General features: G+C 36.5%; 1 protein-coding gene across 5 annotated transcripts in view; it reads right to left on the reverse strand.

Moving 5' to 3' along the window:
* LOC106879938 (presenilin-1) overlaps positions 1-18,144 on the reverse strand; it is a 47,062-nt gene that overhangs the window by 21,617 nt on the left and 7,301 nt on the right. For 2 of the 5 annotated variants that reach the window (XM_014929697.2, XM_014929694.2), the window contains exons 2-5: positions 6,075-6,280; positions 2,961-3,168; positions 1,855-2,078; positions 329-470 (exon numbers count right to left, since the gene is read on the reverse strand). In XM_014929697.2, coding sequence (XP_014785183.1) covers positions 329-470; positions 1,855-2,078; positions 2,961-3,168; positions 6,075-6,100 — 600 coding nt within the window. In that variant the 5' untranslated portion in view covers positions 6,101-6,280. Of the gene's footprint in view, positions 1-328; positions 471-1,854; positions 2,079-2,960; positions 3,169-6,074; positions 6,281-15,166; positions 15,369-18,144 lie in introns of those variants that run through there. The other 3 variants (XM_052971617.1, XM_014929695.2, XM_014929696.2) reach the window with 3 other exon arrangements.

Raw genomic sequence — 18,144 nt, forward strand, 5'->3', positions numbered from 1 at the left:
GAGAGAGAGAGAGAGAGAGAGAGAGAGAGAGAGATATTGAGCGAGAGAGAGATATTGAGAGAGAGAAAGAGAGAGCCTTATACCACCATCTAGCTAGTACTCATTTTCAGCTGAGGAGATTGAAGCAACACGAAATGAAGTACCTAACTCAATGGTAGTGCATTGCGCCATCTAGGAATTGAACCCATGAGCATGAGGTGAACACCCTGACAACTAGGCTGTGCACTTTTATAATGTGTGTAGGGAAATATGCTAGTTAATTATTAGCAAATGAAGTAATATCCTGAAGACTACCAAAGCAATCAATCAATATGATTCAAATACTCACCTTATAGCACCTGTATTTATATAATAACAGCAGCACAACAGTCATAACAGCTATGACTCCGAGAAGAATGAAGGCATTGGCAAAGGATTGCCAAACTTTTGTTCCAGAATCATCTGTTTCTTCGTGAAATGGAGTGTAGATCCTGTGAAAAAATGAAATTCATTCAAGAATAATAGCAAATCCTTTGATGAAAGGGGGGAAAACAAAGATTTTGCTAAAGAGTTATAAGTTAACTACAGCTATTACAACATGCACATACATAGTGAAGGAGGGAGAACATAACCAAAGCAAACGTACCATTCATTTAGTAGAACTTATTCATATATGTGGTAAGAATTTTGCTTCCTAACAATATAGTTCTGGGTTCAGTCCCACAGCATGACACTTTGAGCAAGTGTCTTCTACCATAGCCACAGGCCAACCAAAACCTTGAGTAGATTTGGTAGATGGAAACTGAAAGAAGCCTATCATATATGTATATATGTATTTGTGTCTGTATTTGTCCCCCACCACCGCTTGACAAGTGGTGTTGGTGTTTACATCTCTGTAATTCAGCAGTTTGGCAAAAGAGACCAAAAGAATAAGTACCAGGCTTTACAAAAAGTAATAAGTTATAGAAATAGCTATTGCAAAATTAACTACGAACATGGTTATCTTGAATGAAATACATTTTGTCTTTCTGTTAGGAAAGGTATCACCAATGCCATATTCCTAAGTGAGACAACAGTAGGAAAGTACTTATCAAAGAGTAAGCCCCTATAGCATTCATTAACCAAAGGATAGACTTTAACAGATTCTCTTGCTCTGTAATCTGGTGGTCACTATGGGAGTTAGATTTAGATAAATGGTTTGTAGGGGTTATGACAGCTATGTACAGAGGTGCAGAGAACAAGGTGGAGAGTTAAAGAGTTCAACAATGAATTTACCTTACAAGTAGGGATCTATCTTTTGTCTCCTCTTATTTATTATAGTGCACCAAGCCATGACAGAGGAGTTTCAGACCAGCCGTTTGTGAGGACTCTTCTATTCTATGTCAATGACTTAGTTCTTACAACTGACTCTGTAGAACTGGAAAAAAACTCCAGATATGAACAAACTCTGGAACTGAAGGACTCTAAAGCTAACTTAGCAAAACTAAAACTTTTAGTAACTAGGGAAAAGACAGGACCCTGCTACAATCATGGAAATGGTTGTGCCCTATATACAGAATAGGAGTATGTAGAAATTCCAGTGTAAGTATTGGGCACATCAGAGGTATAATTGGATGACAGGAAGGTTAACAGAAAAGGTACACTTCATATGCAGCAGGTGCACAGGGGCAATAAATACTAAGAGCCCTGAGAAAAATGTACTTCCAAATGCCAAAGTGGTTTCCAAGAAGTAGTTGACAATTACTGTTACCTAGGCAACCTAATTAACAGTGAGAGTGCTGTGAAATTATTGTAGCTAGAATAAGAAAAGGAGAGAGAGTGAGAGAGGAAGAAGACAAAGAAGAAGAAATCAAAACTGATCTGATGTTCCCTTACAAGTATCCACCTGGCTGAGTGTAGTATGTGACAGAGCTGATTGTTGCCACAACCACAATCATACACAATGTGACAGGAACAAACAACATGATGACATGTTTGGCACCATACAGTAGGGTCTCTTCTTCTTCCTCAGTGCCAGAGCTGTACCCTTTCCTACGGGCCACTGTTGCAGGAATGCTAACTTCTGATTCTGAGGGGTCAACCTCAGCTTCTCGATCATTCTGAAAAACAATGGCATCACAGAGCAGGTTATAAAGTCATATACATATGTACATTCACAGATTTATACAAACAATCATGTGTAGACATACAAAACCACACATATACACTCATGTGCATACATACATGCACATACATATATACATTCAAATATATACACATATTTATATATACATTCAAATCGGCTTGCAAAGAACTGTTGAGGCAAGCGAAAGTGAAATCGTGATGGCACCTGTGCCAGTGGCACGTGTAAGGACATTCGAGCGAGATCGTTGCCAGTGCCGCTGGACTGGCTCCCGTGCAGGTGGCACGTAAAAGACACCATTTTGAGCGTGGCCGTTGCCAGTACCGCCTGACTGGTCTTCATGCCGGTGGCACGTAAAAGTACCCACTACACTCTCGGAGTGGTTGGCGTTAGGAAGGGCATCCAGCTGTAGAAACTCTGCCAAATCAGATTGGAGCCTGGTGTAACCACCTGGTTCACCAGTCCTCAGTCAAATCGTCCAACCCATGCTAGCATGGGAAGCGGACGTTAAACAATGATGATGATTGAAATGTACACATATGCATATATTACTGATGCACATGTGCACTTACACATGTACGTACACATATACTCAAGTATACTCAACATATACACAGAACACTGAATAAAAAAAGTATACAAACGTTAAGTAGAGAATTTGAATGAAAATGAGCTGAGAGAAAAATAGAGGGAAAGGGGGAGTTTATAGAAGAGAGAAAGGGAAGGATGATGGAGAAGTAAATGAAATTAATAGAAGGGAAATAAGAAAGTGAGAGATTCAGAGAGGAGAAAGAGAAGAGAGATAAAGAGAGGTTGCTAATGAAGCTAAAGACAAAGATATTTGACAAAGGATAGTTACATCATATATTCCGCGTATGTCGGGTCGTTGACCCCGTCGATTCATACGTTCAGTGCGCTCAGCATCAATATATGTCTCCATGTTGGGATGATTTCGAGGTGGGCTGCCTGAACTGGCTGGTGATGAAAGCAAACTAGTACGTTCGGTAGGTTCGTCGTCACTGGAACTCTGATTCATACATAAGTTTCGGTTTGTTGGTTTGGGCAAACTGCAATAGAAATTGTTTAAATTCCAAAAGGAATCAATTATGGAACTTCTTTCTTTATATATTAATGGTAGCATTATAATTTTTTTTTTTTTTTTGCTATTTAGTCCCTGATCAGCCCTAATAATTAAGGACATTCCAAGTATCATCATTCCCTCTAATAATAGGGGTATCTATAATTTATTCTGTCCAATGTACTTACTAATTTTTGTTTTTGAAAACAACAGGGTGTGATTTGATTTAAGTGATATTTGGCTGCTATTTCTAGCAAGCTGAGCAACCATGTTGAGGCTTCCAATGTAGACTTGTTACAGACCAAAGAGTTCAACTTCATCGAACTGAAGCAAACAAAAGGATCTCCTTTAACCAATACTAGAACTGTAAGGTACTGTACCACAGTAAGTCAAAATGCAGTTCATGATGGCCGAGACCAGTGTTTTCTAACCTATTTTCCCCCAGGCCCCACTATAACTTTCCAGAAAAATATATGCCCCACTGCTGGTTAGAAAAACAACTTTATAATATTTCATAATTATATACTTTCCTTAAAGAAATATCCACACTAGGGCATTAGAATAGTGCTATACTGTAGCAAACAGTCTTCACACAGTGTGCTTGACTGGAGGGATTTGTTTGGCTAGACTGATTATAGGTGTAGTGTGTTTGCTGTGGAAAAAAAGCTTTTTACAATCCCATGTCCCACTAAAAAAGAAAAAAAAAATTTTTTTATCCCATGCCCCCACCGGTCGGGTGTATACCCTACATTGAGAATTACTTGCCTAAACTATATAATTGTGAGTGCTATGGCGGGGCACAGTTCACTAAAATAAGCAGTGAGAGCACACACATAGTTGACCAGCATTTTGTAAACTTATATAAATATACCTGCAAAAACAGAAATTGTGGGGAAGCCAATCATGTGTGTGTTTGTGTGTACAAGTGCATGTGTATGTACATTTGCAGGAGGCAGAAGAATCAGTAGTGCTAAACAAAAATACTATGATATTTTGTCATGTCTCTTTAAAGCCCTGGTCAACTTTGACTTTCTTATTCCACATACAAAAAATCCTTGAAAATAGTGCCCTATGATGACTAAACACACACATACACACTCTCTCTCCCTCGGAAACTACCCTAACATGAATAAAACCAGTAAAAATACATACACACACACATATCAATAGCTTGGCGTGAAACAGAGATTTCAACTCTTATTTTCCTTAGATACATTACACATAGGTGAGGTCTTGTGATGCTTCAACATCCTCATAGGTTACAGGTCATATCTTTTTTACCTTGTAAGTCACACTAGCTTACTCTTTATTCTTCTCTAAAATGTCATTCCTCTACAATAAGCCCCCCCACACACACACACACACACATACACCTGTATATGATTACTCGTTCCAATAACTTGAAACAATTTAAAGAGACACCATCACTTTATCCACCCTACCAGCACCAAACATTACACCTGTCAATCTAATGAAAGAACTTTTACAGGCACAGGTATGGCTGTGTGGTAAGAAGAAAACCTTTTGAGTAGATTTGGTAAGCAGAAACTGAAAGAAGCCCGTAGTATACATGTATATATACATGTGTGTATCTTAGTGTCTGTGTTTGTCCCCCACCACCGCTTGACAACCGGTGTTGGTATGTTTACGTCCCTGCAACTTAGCGATACAACAAAAGAGACCGATAGAATAAGTACAAAACTTTAAAAAAAATCCTTGGGTTGATTTGTTCGGCTAAAAAAAAAAACCCTTCAAGGTGGTGCCCCAGCATAGCCGCACTCAAATGACTGAAACAAGTTAAAGATAAAAGATAAACCAACAAAAGACCCTCTAATGGTTGTTAGAAATAGCAATTTTAAAAAAAGGAAAGACACATTGGGTACTATATCTGGAAAGAAAAAGACAAACTAGTCATGGTTAGAATGTCTTTGGTCATAGGTCTGTTGAATCAGATCAAACTTGGAGCTGAACAACAGCTAGTGTTGAGGTTGTATTCATAATGCATTCTTTCGCACAAAATTTCAAACGTACGACCAACCAAAACACAAAATAATAATTTTAAAAAACCTAAAAAATTATATGTACATATATTTAATATACTGGCACTGTGGCTTGCCATCAACTATTCTTGGATACAAAAAACATGCCAAAACTGCAAAGATGCACTTCCACCCAACGAAACTTATGATGAAGTGTTGTGTGGCTCTGAAATCAGACTAAAACATGGTTTTGTTTAGATTTACAGGTCAACCTCAAACAGATTTCGGCGATCTTTCGGATTTCCTTCGTCAAAGATGTCGTGACAGGATAGTCAACAACAACAACAGTTGAAGACATACAAGGTATCTGGACTAGACAACAACAAATAAGATATAAGAATAAATATAAAGGAGTTCATTGTTATTGCGCCTGTTCAACACCACCACGTAGCCCTTGAGTACCTTAGCAGAATCCACTGTTTGAAACATTCTGACGTAAGTCTTTGATCCGAGGATCATCAAGATGTTCCTCCATTTCTCTCACCAGTTCTGGAAGTGCTGTAAAAATGCTATGGGCAATGCCCTTCCTTTTCTAAATCTAGCAACAAAGCCATATTTCTAGGGAATACAGTTTTAGTCATCTGTTATAATTCTATTCACATCTTGGCTGCTTTACAGAAATATTAAATCAGTTTTCATGCTTGACTGGTACTTATTTAATTATTCCTTGAAGGACAGAAGGCAAAGTAGACCATGGCGGGATTTGAACTCAGAATATAGAGTAAACAAAACTAAATAGTATTTTCATGTAGTCTGTCACTTTACTAGTTCTACCAATAATAAAGTTTAGAGGAAGTCTGCTGAGAATACATTAAAAAACGTGTCTTTTGATTTTGAGTAATAGGAATGAACTTACATTGGATTCAATGGTATATCTTCCATTAGTTAAACAAATATGACTTGTTTTTAGTTTGTTTTTTTTAACTATTGATTACACACACGCATGCAAGTGGTGGCATTTTGCACAAATATACTACTTTCTTGTGAAAGGAAAAACTGGAGAAATTTTCAGAGCAGTCCAATCAGTATTTTTCAAAAATACACCGTCTGGCTGAGCCGTGTCTATAATAAACATCAAAGACAGAAAGAGTAACGAATGTAACTGTAACGGTAACAGCAGCAGCTGTAGTGAGTGAGGTGTATTACAGAGGTTGAAATAACAAACTTGATAGAGGCAGTTAATAAAGTGAACAGCTATGGCCAAAATAAGATTAATGAAACACCAGTGTAGAGAAATCTAACAATCTGATGCTGGGCCAATTAAATTAAAAAAAAAAAAACATACTCAATGACTGGTTTAAGTACACTGGTTTAAATACCTCCTCCCAATTCATTCAATATATTGAATTATATATAGTCATCAATGTTTGCTTATCTTTCTCTTTTTGTCTTTTCCCCCCAAAGAGAGAAGGGGAGGAAAGAGGACGCAGCTTGTATTATTATGGTTTATGTATGGAAGTGTCAAATTGTCTAACACACTGTAACTACTACCACCTAAGATTATATTTTAAAGTATGTACACATACATTGTATTAACTCTTTATCCTAATATAGTTGTCAGTCAATTCAGCTTAAATCTATCAACCATAAATAAGACCTTCCAAATTATGGAGGTTACAAAAAGATTTTACAACAAACATTTAACTGGTCTTTGCTTCCCCCCCCTCTTTATTTATCATCAGTTTCTTCTTATATACAAGTGATGTCAGATGTGTTTTTTTTTGTTGTTTTTTTGGTCTCCAGAGGCTTTACAGCTTCGTATGGACGCTTAAAATGGATAAATAATGGCGTGTCAATTAATCTGAAGATAGATATATTTTAAGATGAACATGTCTGAAAATGAAACGAAAAGAGGAGAGAAAAAAACAGATTAACTGTTCAACATTTTTGTCAATTAATAATTGCTTGGCTAATCTTACTTGATTGAAGTTCTATCAGCTCACTATATTACAAATTATTATATATGAAACACTCTGCTGCATTTGTATTTAGTATACAGAGTGCTCCCTTGAATTTTCTCTCGGCCATTTTGTTTATTTTCATAATTAGCGTCGGTTGCAAATTGTTTTCCGTCGTAAAAAAGTGAAAGTAAATTGTCCTAAAAATGAAAATAAATTGCGATAGAAACCATATGAGACGACTGTGATATACAGAATTTCATAAAAAGGAGAAACAGAACTCCCACATTATGACACGCCTGTATATATATATGTTAACTTCAAGCATTCACTCGATTTTGCTGATCCAAATGAAGACAGACTAGCGAAGGGCGATGGATGCTCGCCAAGAAACTTAGGTGACAATGTGGGACTAGCGATGATTTATTTACATATCTTCCTGAGCATGTGTAGCGAAACAAATTTGGAGATCGTGGTAAAATATTCACGAATCTCGTTTCATGTTTCAATGACAGGTATGTTTTTCCATGAGTGAAATTGTTTCCATCTTAAATAAAATATATGTACAGTTTTCATGTTATATTAAATATTATATTAAATACATGTACTTTCTATGTATTGGAATGCCACTCGCCACTTGCAGCTTCCATCACAATTTCCTTCCATTATTTTTAGGCCAATTTAGTTTCCTTTTTATGACGGTAAACTGCATGTTAGCCATTAGTGTTATCTCATTCTCTCTACATCTAAAGCCAACTAAGACTAATACACTTCACTGAGGTGTGTATTTTACTGAGCAAAAATAAGACAAAAATATCCATTGCTCTCACCTGTCGGCTTCAAAGAACAAATCCGCTCCAATCTAAACTGACCATACTGTACAAAAATTTCAGTCAACTGATCTTATTGGTATTATCTCCCTTGCTTGTTTTTCTTTTCTTTTTTTTAGAGCTTAAATATTCTTAGAGGAAGTTTTGCTCTATCAATTGCTTAGATAAACTCAAGTGATAAAAGTTTTTCATTTCATATTATGTATGAGATATGCTCCATATTTGTACTATTACATCAAACAAATATAAAATTAAATTTCAATTACAATAATGATTTCTAATACGAGCACAAGTCCACAAATATGGAGGTAGAGTAAGGGATTTGTTGATTAAATTAACTTCAGTTTCAAGTTTGGTATTTTATCAGCCCCGAAAAAATTAAAGGTAAAGTTGACCAAGATAGGAATTCAACTCAAAGCATAAAGAGACAAAAGTAAGAACAGCAAAGTATAGGCACGATGCTACACATCGAGTCACAGGGTGTAGTCAAATTGATTCCAGTATTTTTTCAGGACTTATTTTATTGTTGGCAGAAAAATGAAAACCAAAGCAGACACCAGCAGGAATTAAATCCAGGACAAAACATAACTAAATACCACACCACAAGGCATTAACACCAATTCACTACCAAATACTAATGAAATACTAAAAAATATTTTTGAAGGGAGAATGGGATAGGATTTCAATCAAAAAAGCTTGAGAAATGATTTTAAAAATAAAAAGATAACAAATACAGTAGTGATTCTTGCTTAACTCACCTGCCCATCAATTTATATCATACCTAATTGGGTAGACCTATGTTCAAAGACATTTCAGCCAGGACTATTTCATTTATTTTCCTCACATATAGAATATATTCTCGTCTACATTATCCAATACGTCAATTTTTAGGAAAATGGGGGCGCAGTTAGAAAGAGATTTCACTGCTATTTCTATAATGTTGAGAATCCTCACTGTTAGGTATGTAATTCACTTTGCAACTACACTGATCACACTTCTCAGTACTTTGGGTAGGTATCTTCTACCATTGTCTTACTTCAAGCAAAGCCTTGTAAGCAAAATTTGGTAAATACTTAATCTGGGAAAGCTCTCCATAAATCAAATCTATGGACAGAATATACAGAAAGCTAATGAGGATGGATGCTAAATTCATTATTGTCTACCACAGTTAATTTCCATCATATTGTGACAAGTGATTAGTTATATTAGAAACAAACAACATGACATGGTCACAGTATACATAGGTAGCTTACTCTCAAATGCATATAAGGAAGCTAACAACCTCTCAAATCATGTCCCACCCCAAACTAGCAGCCTGCACATGCTACTGAGAGTACTAATCATCATCATCATCATCGTTTAACGTCCGCTTTCCATGCTAGCATGGGTCGGACAATTTGACTGAGGACTGGTGAAACCGGATGGCAACACCAGGCTCCAATCTAATTTGGCAGAGTTTCTACAGCTGGATGCCCTTCCTAACGCCAACCACTCAGAGAGTGGTATAACAGAGTGGATGTCAATTACAGTGTTTGTGACATTAAATTACTGGTCTACTGTAGACAAGTTTATATTTTCAAACCTTCACACTGCTATTGTTGTGACCGTGAAGCAAAGCTCATGAAACACCCACCTCTACACTGACTGCAATCTCGCAAAAGGACAATTCACACTTGAGTAGTTAGTATTCTTCTGGAAAAATAAGTACTCAATTTTTGCAAAATTATATCCAAGCCTTTCTAACAAAAAAATTTAGATGTGGAGCTTAAAAAGTAGAAAAAGAAAACTCAATTCTTATTATACATCTTTAATGATATTAGATAATGAAAAGCTAAGTAACTAATGCCCTAGACTGCTAAACCAGAAACCAATACAATAGATGTGACATTATAGTTCCCTTGGGATATGATATGTGAGGCTGTTTCAGAATGGCACTTGCATTAATCTGCTAATAAACAAAATGACATGCCAAGATCAGATGGAGAACACAAACTATATCATAAAGTTACAAAAATAAAACTATGAAAATAGTAGAAAGAAAACGATGCCACATGAATGATAGATAAAATACTACATTAATGACAGGAAAAAAAACTATATCCTGCAGCTGCTGCTTCATGCTCTTGCTTGATGGGTCTGGGGTCAACCCAGGTTAGTGGTCCCAGAGACATCTTCATGTGTAGAGCCAACTAGGCCTACCAGTGCTCTCCATTACTGGCAGTCCTATGCCGGACCCTCTGCATTTTCTAAGGTGATGTCAAGCCTCTGGAAATCTTCCCCAATCACACCTAGCCATCTGGGGCAGGGCCTGCCACAAGGCCTCTTCCAATACACATGTGCTGTGTTAAATGAGAGTAATGTCCTGGTAGGATGATCTAGCAGAAGACAGAGGACATGTACCTACCAGACATTCATCATCATTTCTAACTACAAACATCCTTTAGCTGTTGGTGAGAGATGGAGGAGGACTACATTATAGAATAATTCTATTTCACAACAGACGTTGGTTTCATCCTTAACAGGTAAAACCCCATCAATTTGAATGAACTTCTCCATTGGAAAACATTCAAATATTACTAAATGTATCCAGCTTGGTGGACGAAGCTATCTCCTAGATCAGTGGTTCTCCACAATTTTTTACATATGGACCCCTTTGATTACTATTTTATATTGGTGGACCCCCATTGCCATTTGATACTTAAAAACTAGCTTTATAGATACTTCTTTCAAAATTGCAGTTTTTTTTTTTTTCACACATTAACATGTGTAGGTTTGCAATAGTACTAAGAGACTGGAAACATGTTGAAATGTGTAAAACATTACAGAAAGAAACCTAGTGATTTTTTTTTTCAATTATCCTTTAGATATTACTGTGGATCCAATTTACTATTTTACTTGAGTGGACCCCCAAAAATCTTATATAGACTCTGGGTGAGAACCACTTACTAGACCAATGTGAACCATATCATAGACCAAGATCGGTGTCACTTCAGTGTGCAGTCTAGCCCTAACCTAACCTAAATCAGGACACTTCAAAGTGTAAACTATGGATGCTATGGTAGACTGCTTGCTAAAGTAGTGCCCCTAAATCTTAGTTCTGATTGTGAGCTGTATGTATTGAATTTTGAACAAGTAGCTATCAGTGAATGGATTTTTCAACTGAATACAAGAGATTGCACGACAAGACTGCGAACTAGACAGAATGGTAGAAGCATTTCCTTGTAACTTTTAGCCTGTTGTCAAGCCTAACAAAGCTCCAGCCTTTGGAATGTCATCCTCGCTGTATGTAGCCAAACATTATCCTGATAGAAGAGCACCTTTCATCTTGAAACCAAAGATGGTCATTTTTCTTCAAGTGCTGACTTAAGCTGCTTGCAGTGAATCTCCTGTTATCGTTTGGTTTGAGTTTAAAAGTTCAAAGTGGACTAAACCTTTCATATCCCACCAAACAAATAAGAACAACTTATGTGGGTGAAGACCTTCTTTAGCCTAGGGTGCTGGTGTTTCTCCTCTCTCTACCCACTGTCTTCGGCACTTGACATTTTTATAGAGAACCCATTTTTTGTCATCAGTCATTATTTGGTCCAAAAAAGGTTCATTTGTGAGACATGACAGCAAAGAGCACACATTCACCCTTAGGAAGATGATCCCAAATATTGGTCTTGGTCTCCAAAGAAATTGATGCTCTTTTATTTTTCTTAGATGTATCAACCAACATTTTAGGGTAGGTTATCACTATCACGATCACAAATAAAAAATATTGTGGAGAATGAAACTTGTGACATGTCTTTCGTATTAGACCCGATGCTAACGACTGCCACTGCGTACCATCTGATGGAGCAGTTACACACATCCAGAGGTATGTACAGTGCATAGGTCCTGCCCACACCAGAGAGTGAGGGATCACTATAGGGAAAAAATAGATTGGATTCTATTTTACTTCGCTAAATTGTTATTTAATCATGTTACATAGAGTTTCAGCATTTTGTAAATTATAATTGATTAATGTTACTTAATCATTTACTTGCCATTTATAATAAGTTCGGTGGTCACACAAGGACAGAGGTTTAAACCGTGCTAAAGTAAAAAAATAGTGCAAAAAAAATAATCGGTTCTTTTTGTTGGACAGTGTTATTTCAGAACTGTACAAAAAGAGAATTGAGTATGTATGTATATATATATATATATATATAGAGAGAGAGAGAGAGAGAGAGGGAGAGAGAGAGAGAGAGAGAGAGAGTGTGTGTATTTGGTTAAGGTGTCCTGTTCATGACTACTAGGTCATGAGTTCAATTCCTGGACCAGATAATGTGCTGGAACCAAGGAACTTCATTTCAAGTTACTCCAGTCTACTAAGATGCAATAAATAGCAGCCAGCAGCTCAGAACTCATTAGACACCTACAACAATAAGCGAAAGTATAGTACAGCTGGGTATTATGTAAATATTCTCATGTATGTAAAAATGTGCTTGTGTTTAAATATACTTATATTAGAAAAAAAGTTTGCTATAAACTTCAAGTAAACCTATGCCTTCTAAATAAATTGGGTAAACAGAAACTATGTGGAAGTTTCCTTGTTGCATTGTAATTGTACTTCAAAGATCTGGCCTAGCCACATACAGAATAATGCTGATCTTTTGTGTTTGGCTGCACCTATGGAAATTTTAAAATTTGTTGTATTGATGTAATTTTCCATGCTGAATCTCAGGGACTAATTCATTTTTTCCAGAACATTTTTTGAAAAAAGTTAGAGGTTTAAAGTTTGATCATTTTTACCTAGTCAGAAAACAGGGTTTGGAAGCTGTTGTTTTGTGTATGACAGCACATGTCAACTGTAAACAAATGAAATATTGGCAGAATTCTACTTTATGCACGTCATATAACACCTCATAACATTTTAATTCTTTGGAATTTTCAGATAATTTTTGTGAATTTGTATTTTACACACGGGAATTCATACAATTATGCAAACCGCCCCCACCTCCCAAAAAGCTTTTGGTGCGTGATTTAAAGCTTATTTAGTTATTACTTTTAGCACATCTCACGACCGCGTGAGTAAGCAGCTTGGCTTGTTACTATGGAAACAGGCACTTATATGTCTGTGACTTTCGATTGGCTAAAATTACCCAAACTTTGCAAATTTTAAAAGTAATCAACTCTTTATTTATTAATTTATGGCGAAAATGAATTTCATGTCAATGATTACCTTACAAAACTACACCAATACGCCACATATGAAATCAATTGGAACAAAAATTAGAGAAATTGAAAAGTAGTAGCCAAACAGAAAAGATTCGGCGCGTGAATTATGGTAAAGGTACAAATGTCAGTGGAATGTTTCCACTGAATACTCATTAAAAACAAAAAAAACATTTATGTATGTGTATGCTGAGTGTGTATTTGAATATAGTGAATGCTGGAAACAGGTTGTTTTTTTCTCTTTAATATAGATATTAAAATAATTTATACCTAATTCGATATTTTCGTAAATATATATATATTTTGTGAGGGACTTAATAATGAAGAGGTGAGGAAGAAATAACAGAGAAAAACAACAAAAAGAGAAAGGATTGAAAATAAAGAAAATAGAAATAAGTAGAAATTAAACGGAATGAAAACTAAATGGAGGCAAAAAAACAGTATGGAAAAGAAAGACGACAAAAAAAAAAGAGGATAATAAAGAGAAGTGATTCATTTTACTACTTGAATTTGAACAACCACACATGACAAATTAATTTTACTAGTGGAAAAGGACCCGTGAACAAGCTCCTAGAAGCTTCAACATGGAAAGTATCCAGTATATCAAAAGGGGATCCAAAGAAAAAAATAAAACGGCATTCTTTCGCTACTAGCAGCAAACTTTAGAATGCCAATAAAACATAAAACATTCACATGACTAAACTACCACTGCTACTCGGCACAAGTTTTTTTACCCTTTACGCACTCGTTTGACCAGCTAGAAATAGCAACCAAATCTTCCTCAAATTCAACCCTAGCATCTTAACAAAAAAGAAAGACACAGTGGATAATATAGTCCATGATAAACTACACGCCAAATCGATCAAGGTTAAATAACACAATGGGGATACATTAGATATTTAGGAGGAAGTCAAGTCAACAACAAACAAGTAGATTTCACAAAGAAAGTCACAAGTTAGACAGCAGTTAAACGAGAACGGATATTAGCTACATTGACTTTACAGTGAGCTTTAAGTGGTAATTATTTTCGACAAAGCACAAAAACTTTTTTCTTATTTTGTTTTTTATATGAATCGCGGATACAACACTGATTTCTATTAACAAGGCTGTTTGTTTGTTTTTTCTTTGGTTTGTGTAGCGGATGGGATATAGTTGATTATATCGACCCAAAAGTTTTGAAATGTTGTCCATCGAAGTTCATGAGAAAGGAAAAGGTGCCGAAATGAGGGCAAAAAATATTTTTTTAATTTGAAATTTTTAGAATAAATTTTATTTTAGAACCGTTATTACTGAAATACTAAAATATATAGGTGAGGGAATATCCTTTTCCTTCGTCATTGGGTACGAGTCTTCGAGAGACAGCTACGCCAAAACCCCGCCAAAGAATCAAAGGCATAGCTAATACCTTTAATGAGGGCTGCCCATGGTTTTAAGTCCGTAGTCCCAAAAACTTGGCTAAAAAGAAAAAAATCACAAATTTTCCAAAATTTTTTAATAAAAAGATAACACCCCACGCACCTTTATTTTCAAGGCTATGCTATAAAAAAAAAAGGAAAAATCCCAGTCAAAACGGAGAAAATCCAACTGATGTGGCCGTCCTGATCCGAAACTTGCTGAGTAAATTAGTCTTGAAAAGTTTAAAAGGCTTAACTAGCTAACACGGTCATTCAAACCTGCTAGAAATAGCAGCCAAATCTGCCACAAATGACTTCTGCAATTGGATTGCTCAACCTGCTAGAAAATGTAGCCAGATCTCTCCAAAATCACATCCTATCGTCTTAAATAAAGCGGAATATATTGGACATTATAGTCCACGATTAACAAAAGACAGGATTGTCACAGCTGGATCAGAAGTTTACTAAACAACGACCACCGAATACACAAATTCATTATTGACTGTCAACTTTTTAAAAATATAAAACCCATAAAAATAAAATAAAAGTCGTGACAAAATGACAAAAGCTTAAACAAACAAACTTCCTCCCAGCTGAACGTTTATGGAGGAAACTTTCTGGTCTTACCTCATGTTTGTTTAAAAGAACGTCAATAGGATAGTATATATGTGTGTGTAAGTTTTAAAACGATCCAAATACCATAATGATATCAGAACTAGCAGAAGTAGACGTAATAGCTGTAGTGGTAAGATGGTTGTGATTATTAAAATCCAACCTCGAAAACAAAACAAAAAAGCTTGAAACAAAGTCCGGGAAGTTTTATAATGGGGTGAGGTTGGGGTAGAGCCAAGTGGAGATAACCTACAGTGCGCTTAAATTACAGAAGTCAAACGCATATACACACACAGATTACTTCAACTCACGTCGTTTTGGGTTACGTCTTTTTCGACTTTAGTTTTTTGTTTGCCTTTTCTTTAAGAAAATTCATGGCAAAAAATAAACTTACACTTCAGTCGATTTATCCGACTTTACGTTGGTCTCACTAAGCGCATAAAAATTCAAGAAGAAAACTAATACGGAAGTAGAAAATCACACGTGAATATACTACGTACAAACCACTTATTAAAACATATGAGCTACTAAATTTTTTTGAATGATTTTTTCGAGTCATGTCCTTTTCGAATTAAGTCGCTCTTCCTATCAACAACCTTCACCTATTTTCCAAGTAATTAATTTTTTTTTTTTTAATGTTTAATGGTCTTCAAAAATACAGAGCAACCTGTCAATTCTTTCAACTATAAGCAGAAGGCCTGAAATTTTAGGGGAGGGGCTAGTCGATTACATCGACCCCAGTACTCAACTGGTACTTATTTCATCAACCCCCGAAAAGAGAGCAGCATGTCATAATATCCACAAGGAATGTAAACATCACTACTGCTTCATTCATGCAGTAACATGCATGGAATGTTAACATTCCCAACATTCCTGCACACGAGTTTCATTTTATCTGCCATCATACAAGAGCTCCTTTTCTCCAGTACATCTTGGATCTGATATCATTCTGTTTCCTGGATCATAGTGCCTTCTATCATTGCCCTATCTTCTTAGCTATATCGTCTTGACTATACATACACATCTCAGAATACTGAGAACTACTATCGCTCATCTCCCTATCATGTATCCCTGTTGTACACTTATCAGATATTCACACCCCTACCTTTCTCTCTATCACTCTGAAAAGAGATTGTTGAACAAGCAGATAATGTTGGATTGTGAGGTTCTTCTAATCATGTTAAAGATAAGACATCACAACCTCTTCAAAATGCTGTATTAGAAGGGGCATACGGCTGTAAAAACAATGCCAAAAATGAAGAAACACAGGAGAGATATAGTCTTCTGAGTGAGTAGTATCCCTGAATACATGTTGATATTAAGCTTGTTAGCATGGAAAGAATGTAAAATGATCACACATATATATATATATAAAATATATATATATATATATACATGTCAGCTTTGGCATGGTTTCATGACTGGATATCCTTCCTAACATTGACCACTTTACATTTGTACTGGGTGCTTTTTTATGCCACTGGTACTAGTAAGATTATCAGGTAAGTTGCAAAACAGGAAAAGATCAAGAAAGGAAAAAAGCACCCTCAACTAAGTGGGGGAGAAGTGGCTTTATGCCATGTGTTTTAGGAGGTTAAAGTATGATAAAGGGACAAGCATAAATGTCTTGAAATAAAGAAGATACACAGCTACTCCGCATTACATACAGGTGGGGAAGAAGATAAGACGATAGTGACAGTGTGTCACGAAACAAGAGAGGATACAGACAGCAGATCAGGAGAGAGGAATGAAAGGTGAAGATTATTAGAGTGTAAGAGGAGGGTAATAGATGGTTAGAAATGAGGGTAGAGGTGAATGTAATGAGTGATGAACGGGAGTGGAGATGCATCTTGAAGAGACTTAACAATATGAAGCTGTAAAGAGAGACAAGTGGCTAAGGAAGTAGGAGCAGTGGGAAGAGAGAGATGTAGAGGTACATAAGGGTGGTTATAGTGAGTGGTCATGGTAGTAGATATGAGAGAGCACTGAGAATGATAGCAGATATAAGAGGTTTGAAGATGATGCATGCCAGAAGAGAGGGTGGGGGTTAATGGAAGTAAGAAACAAGGTAGTCAGTGAAAATAATGTGGGAAAAGATAATAATGAGAAAGATGATTGGAAGCAGAGAGGAAGGCAGAAACAGGTAATATAAGGAATTGGGGGATGTAATAGGTATCAGGGAAGGATGGGTGTTGGAGGAAGGAAGATACAATGTGAGAATGCTCGACTGAGAGAAACAGGATCCAGCATGTACAAACATAGACAAAATGTTTTTAGGACATCATATTTGCTGTGTTGGATGGGTTTTCTCAAGCAGAGCAAATTGTCAATCATCTTGGTCCTCTGTCATCCTCATGAGACTTAGCATCTTGAGATCAACCTTCACTGTTTTGTCATATCTTTCTTATTTCTTTACTGCCCACTAGGGGCCACACACAGAGGGGACAAACAAGGACAGACAAACGGATTAAGTCGATTATATCGACCTCAGTGTGTAACTGGTACTTATTTAATCAACCCCGAAAGGATGAAAGGCAAAGTCGACCTCGGCAGAATTGAACTCAGAACGTAACAGCAGAAGAAATACCGCTAAGTATTTCGCCCGGCATGCTAATGTTTCTGCCAGCTCACCGCCTTGTCATATCTTTCTGGGTCTCCTTCTCCCATAAGTTCCATCCAATTTAAACATCCAGTGCTTTTTAAGGAAAGATTTGCCAATGTTCTGCGCCGTGAGGACCAAAGACTCGAGGTATTTCGGGTTGCAAGACAGTGTAGGAGAGAGAATAGTGATGTTGTAGGAGAGAAATGTGTTCGCATGGATGATGGTACGCTTGCATTAAATGAGGATGCAAAGAAAGAGGTCTGGAGATGCCACTACGATAGATTGCTTAATAAAGAGAATGAATGGGAGAAAGAGAGCCTGCCTTATGTCGACCCAATAGAGGGACCAGCTATCCGAGTTGATAGTACCAGGGTAGATAAAGCAATTAAGA

This window comes from Octopus bimaculoides, chromosome 11 (genome assembly GCF_001194135.2).
Source record: "Octopus bimaculoides isolate UCB-OBI-ISO-001 chromosome 11, ASM119413v2, whole genome shotgun sequence".
NCBI lineage: Eukaryota > Metazoa > Mollusca > Cephalopoda > Octopoda > Octopodidae > Octopus > Octopus bimaculoides.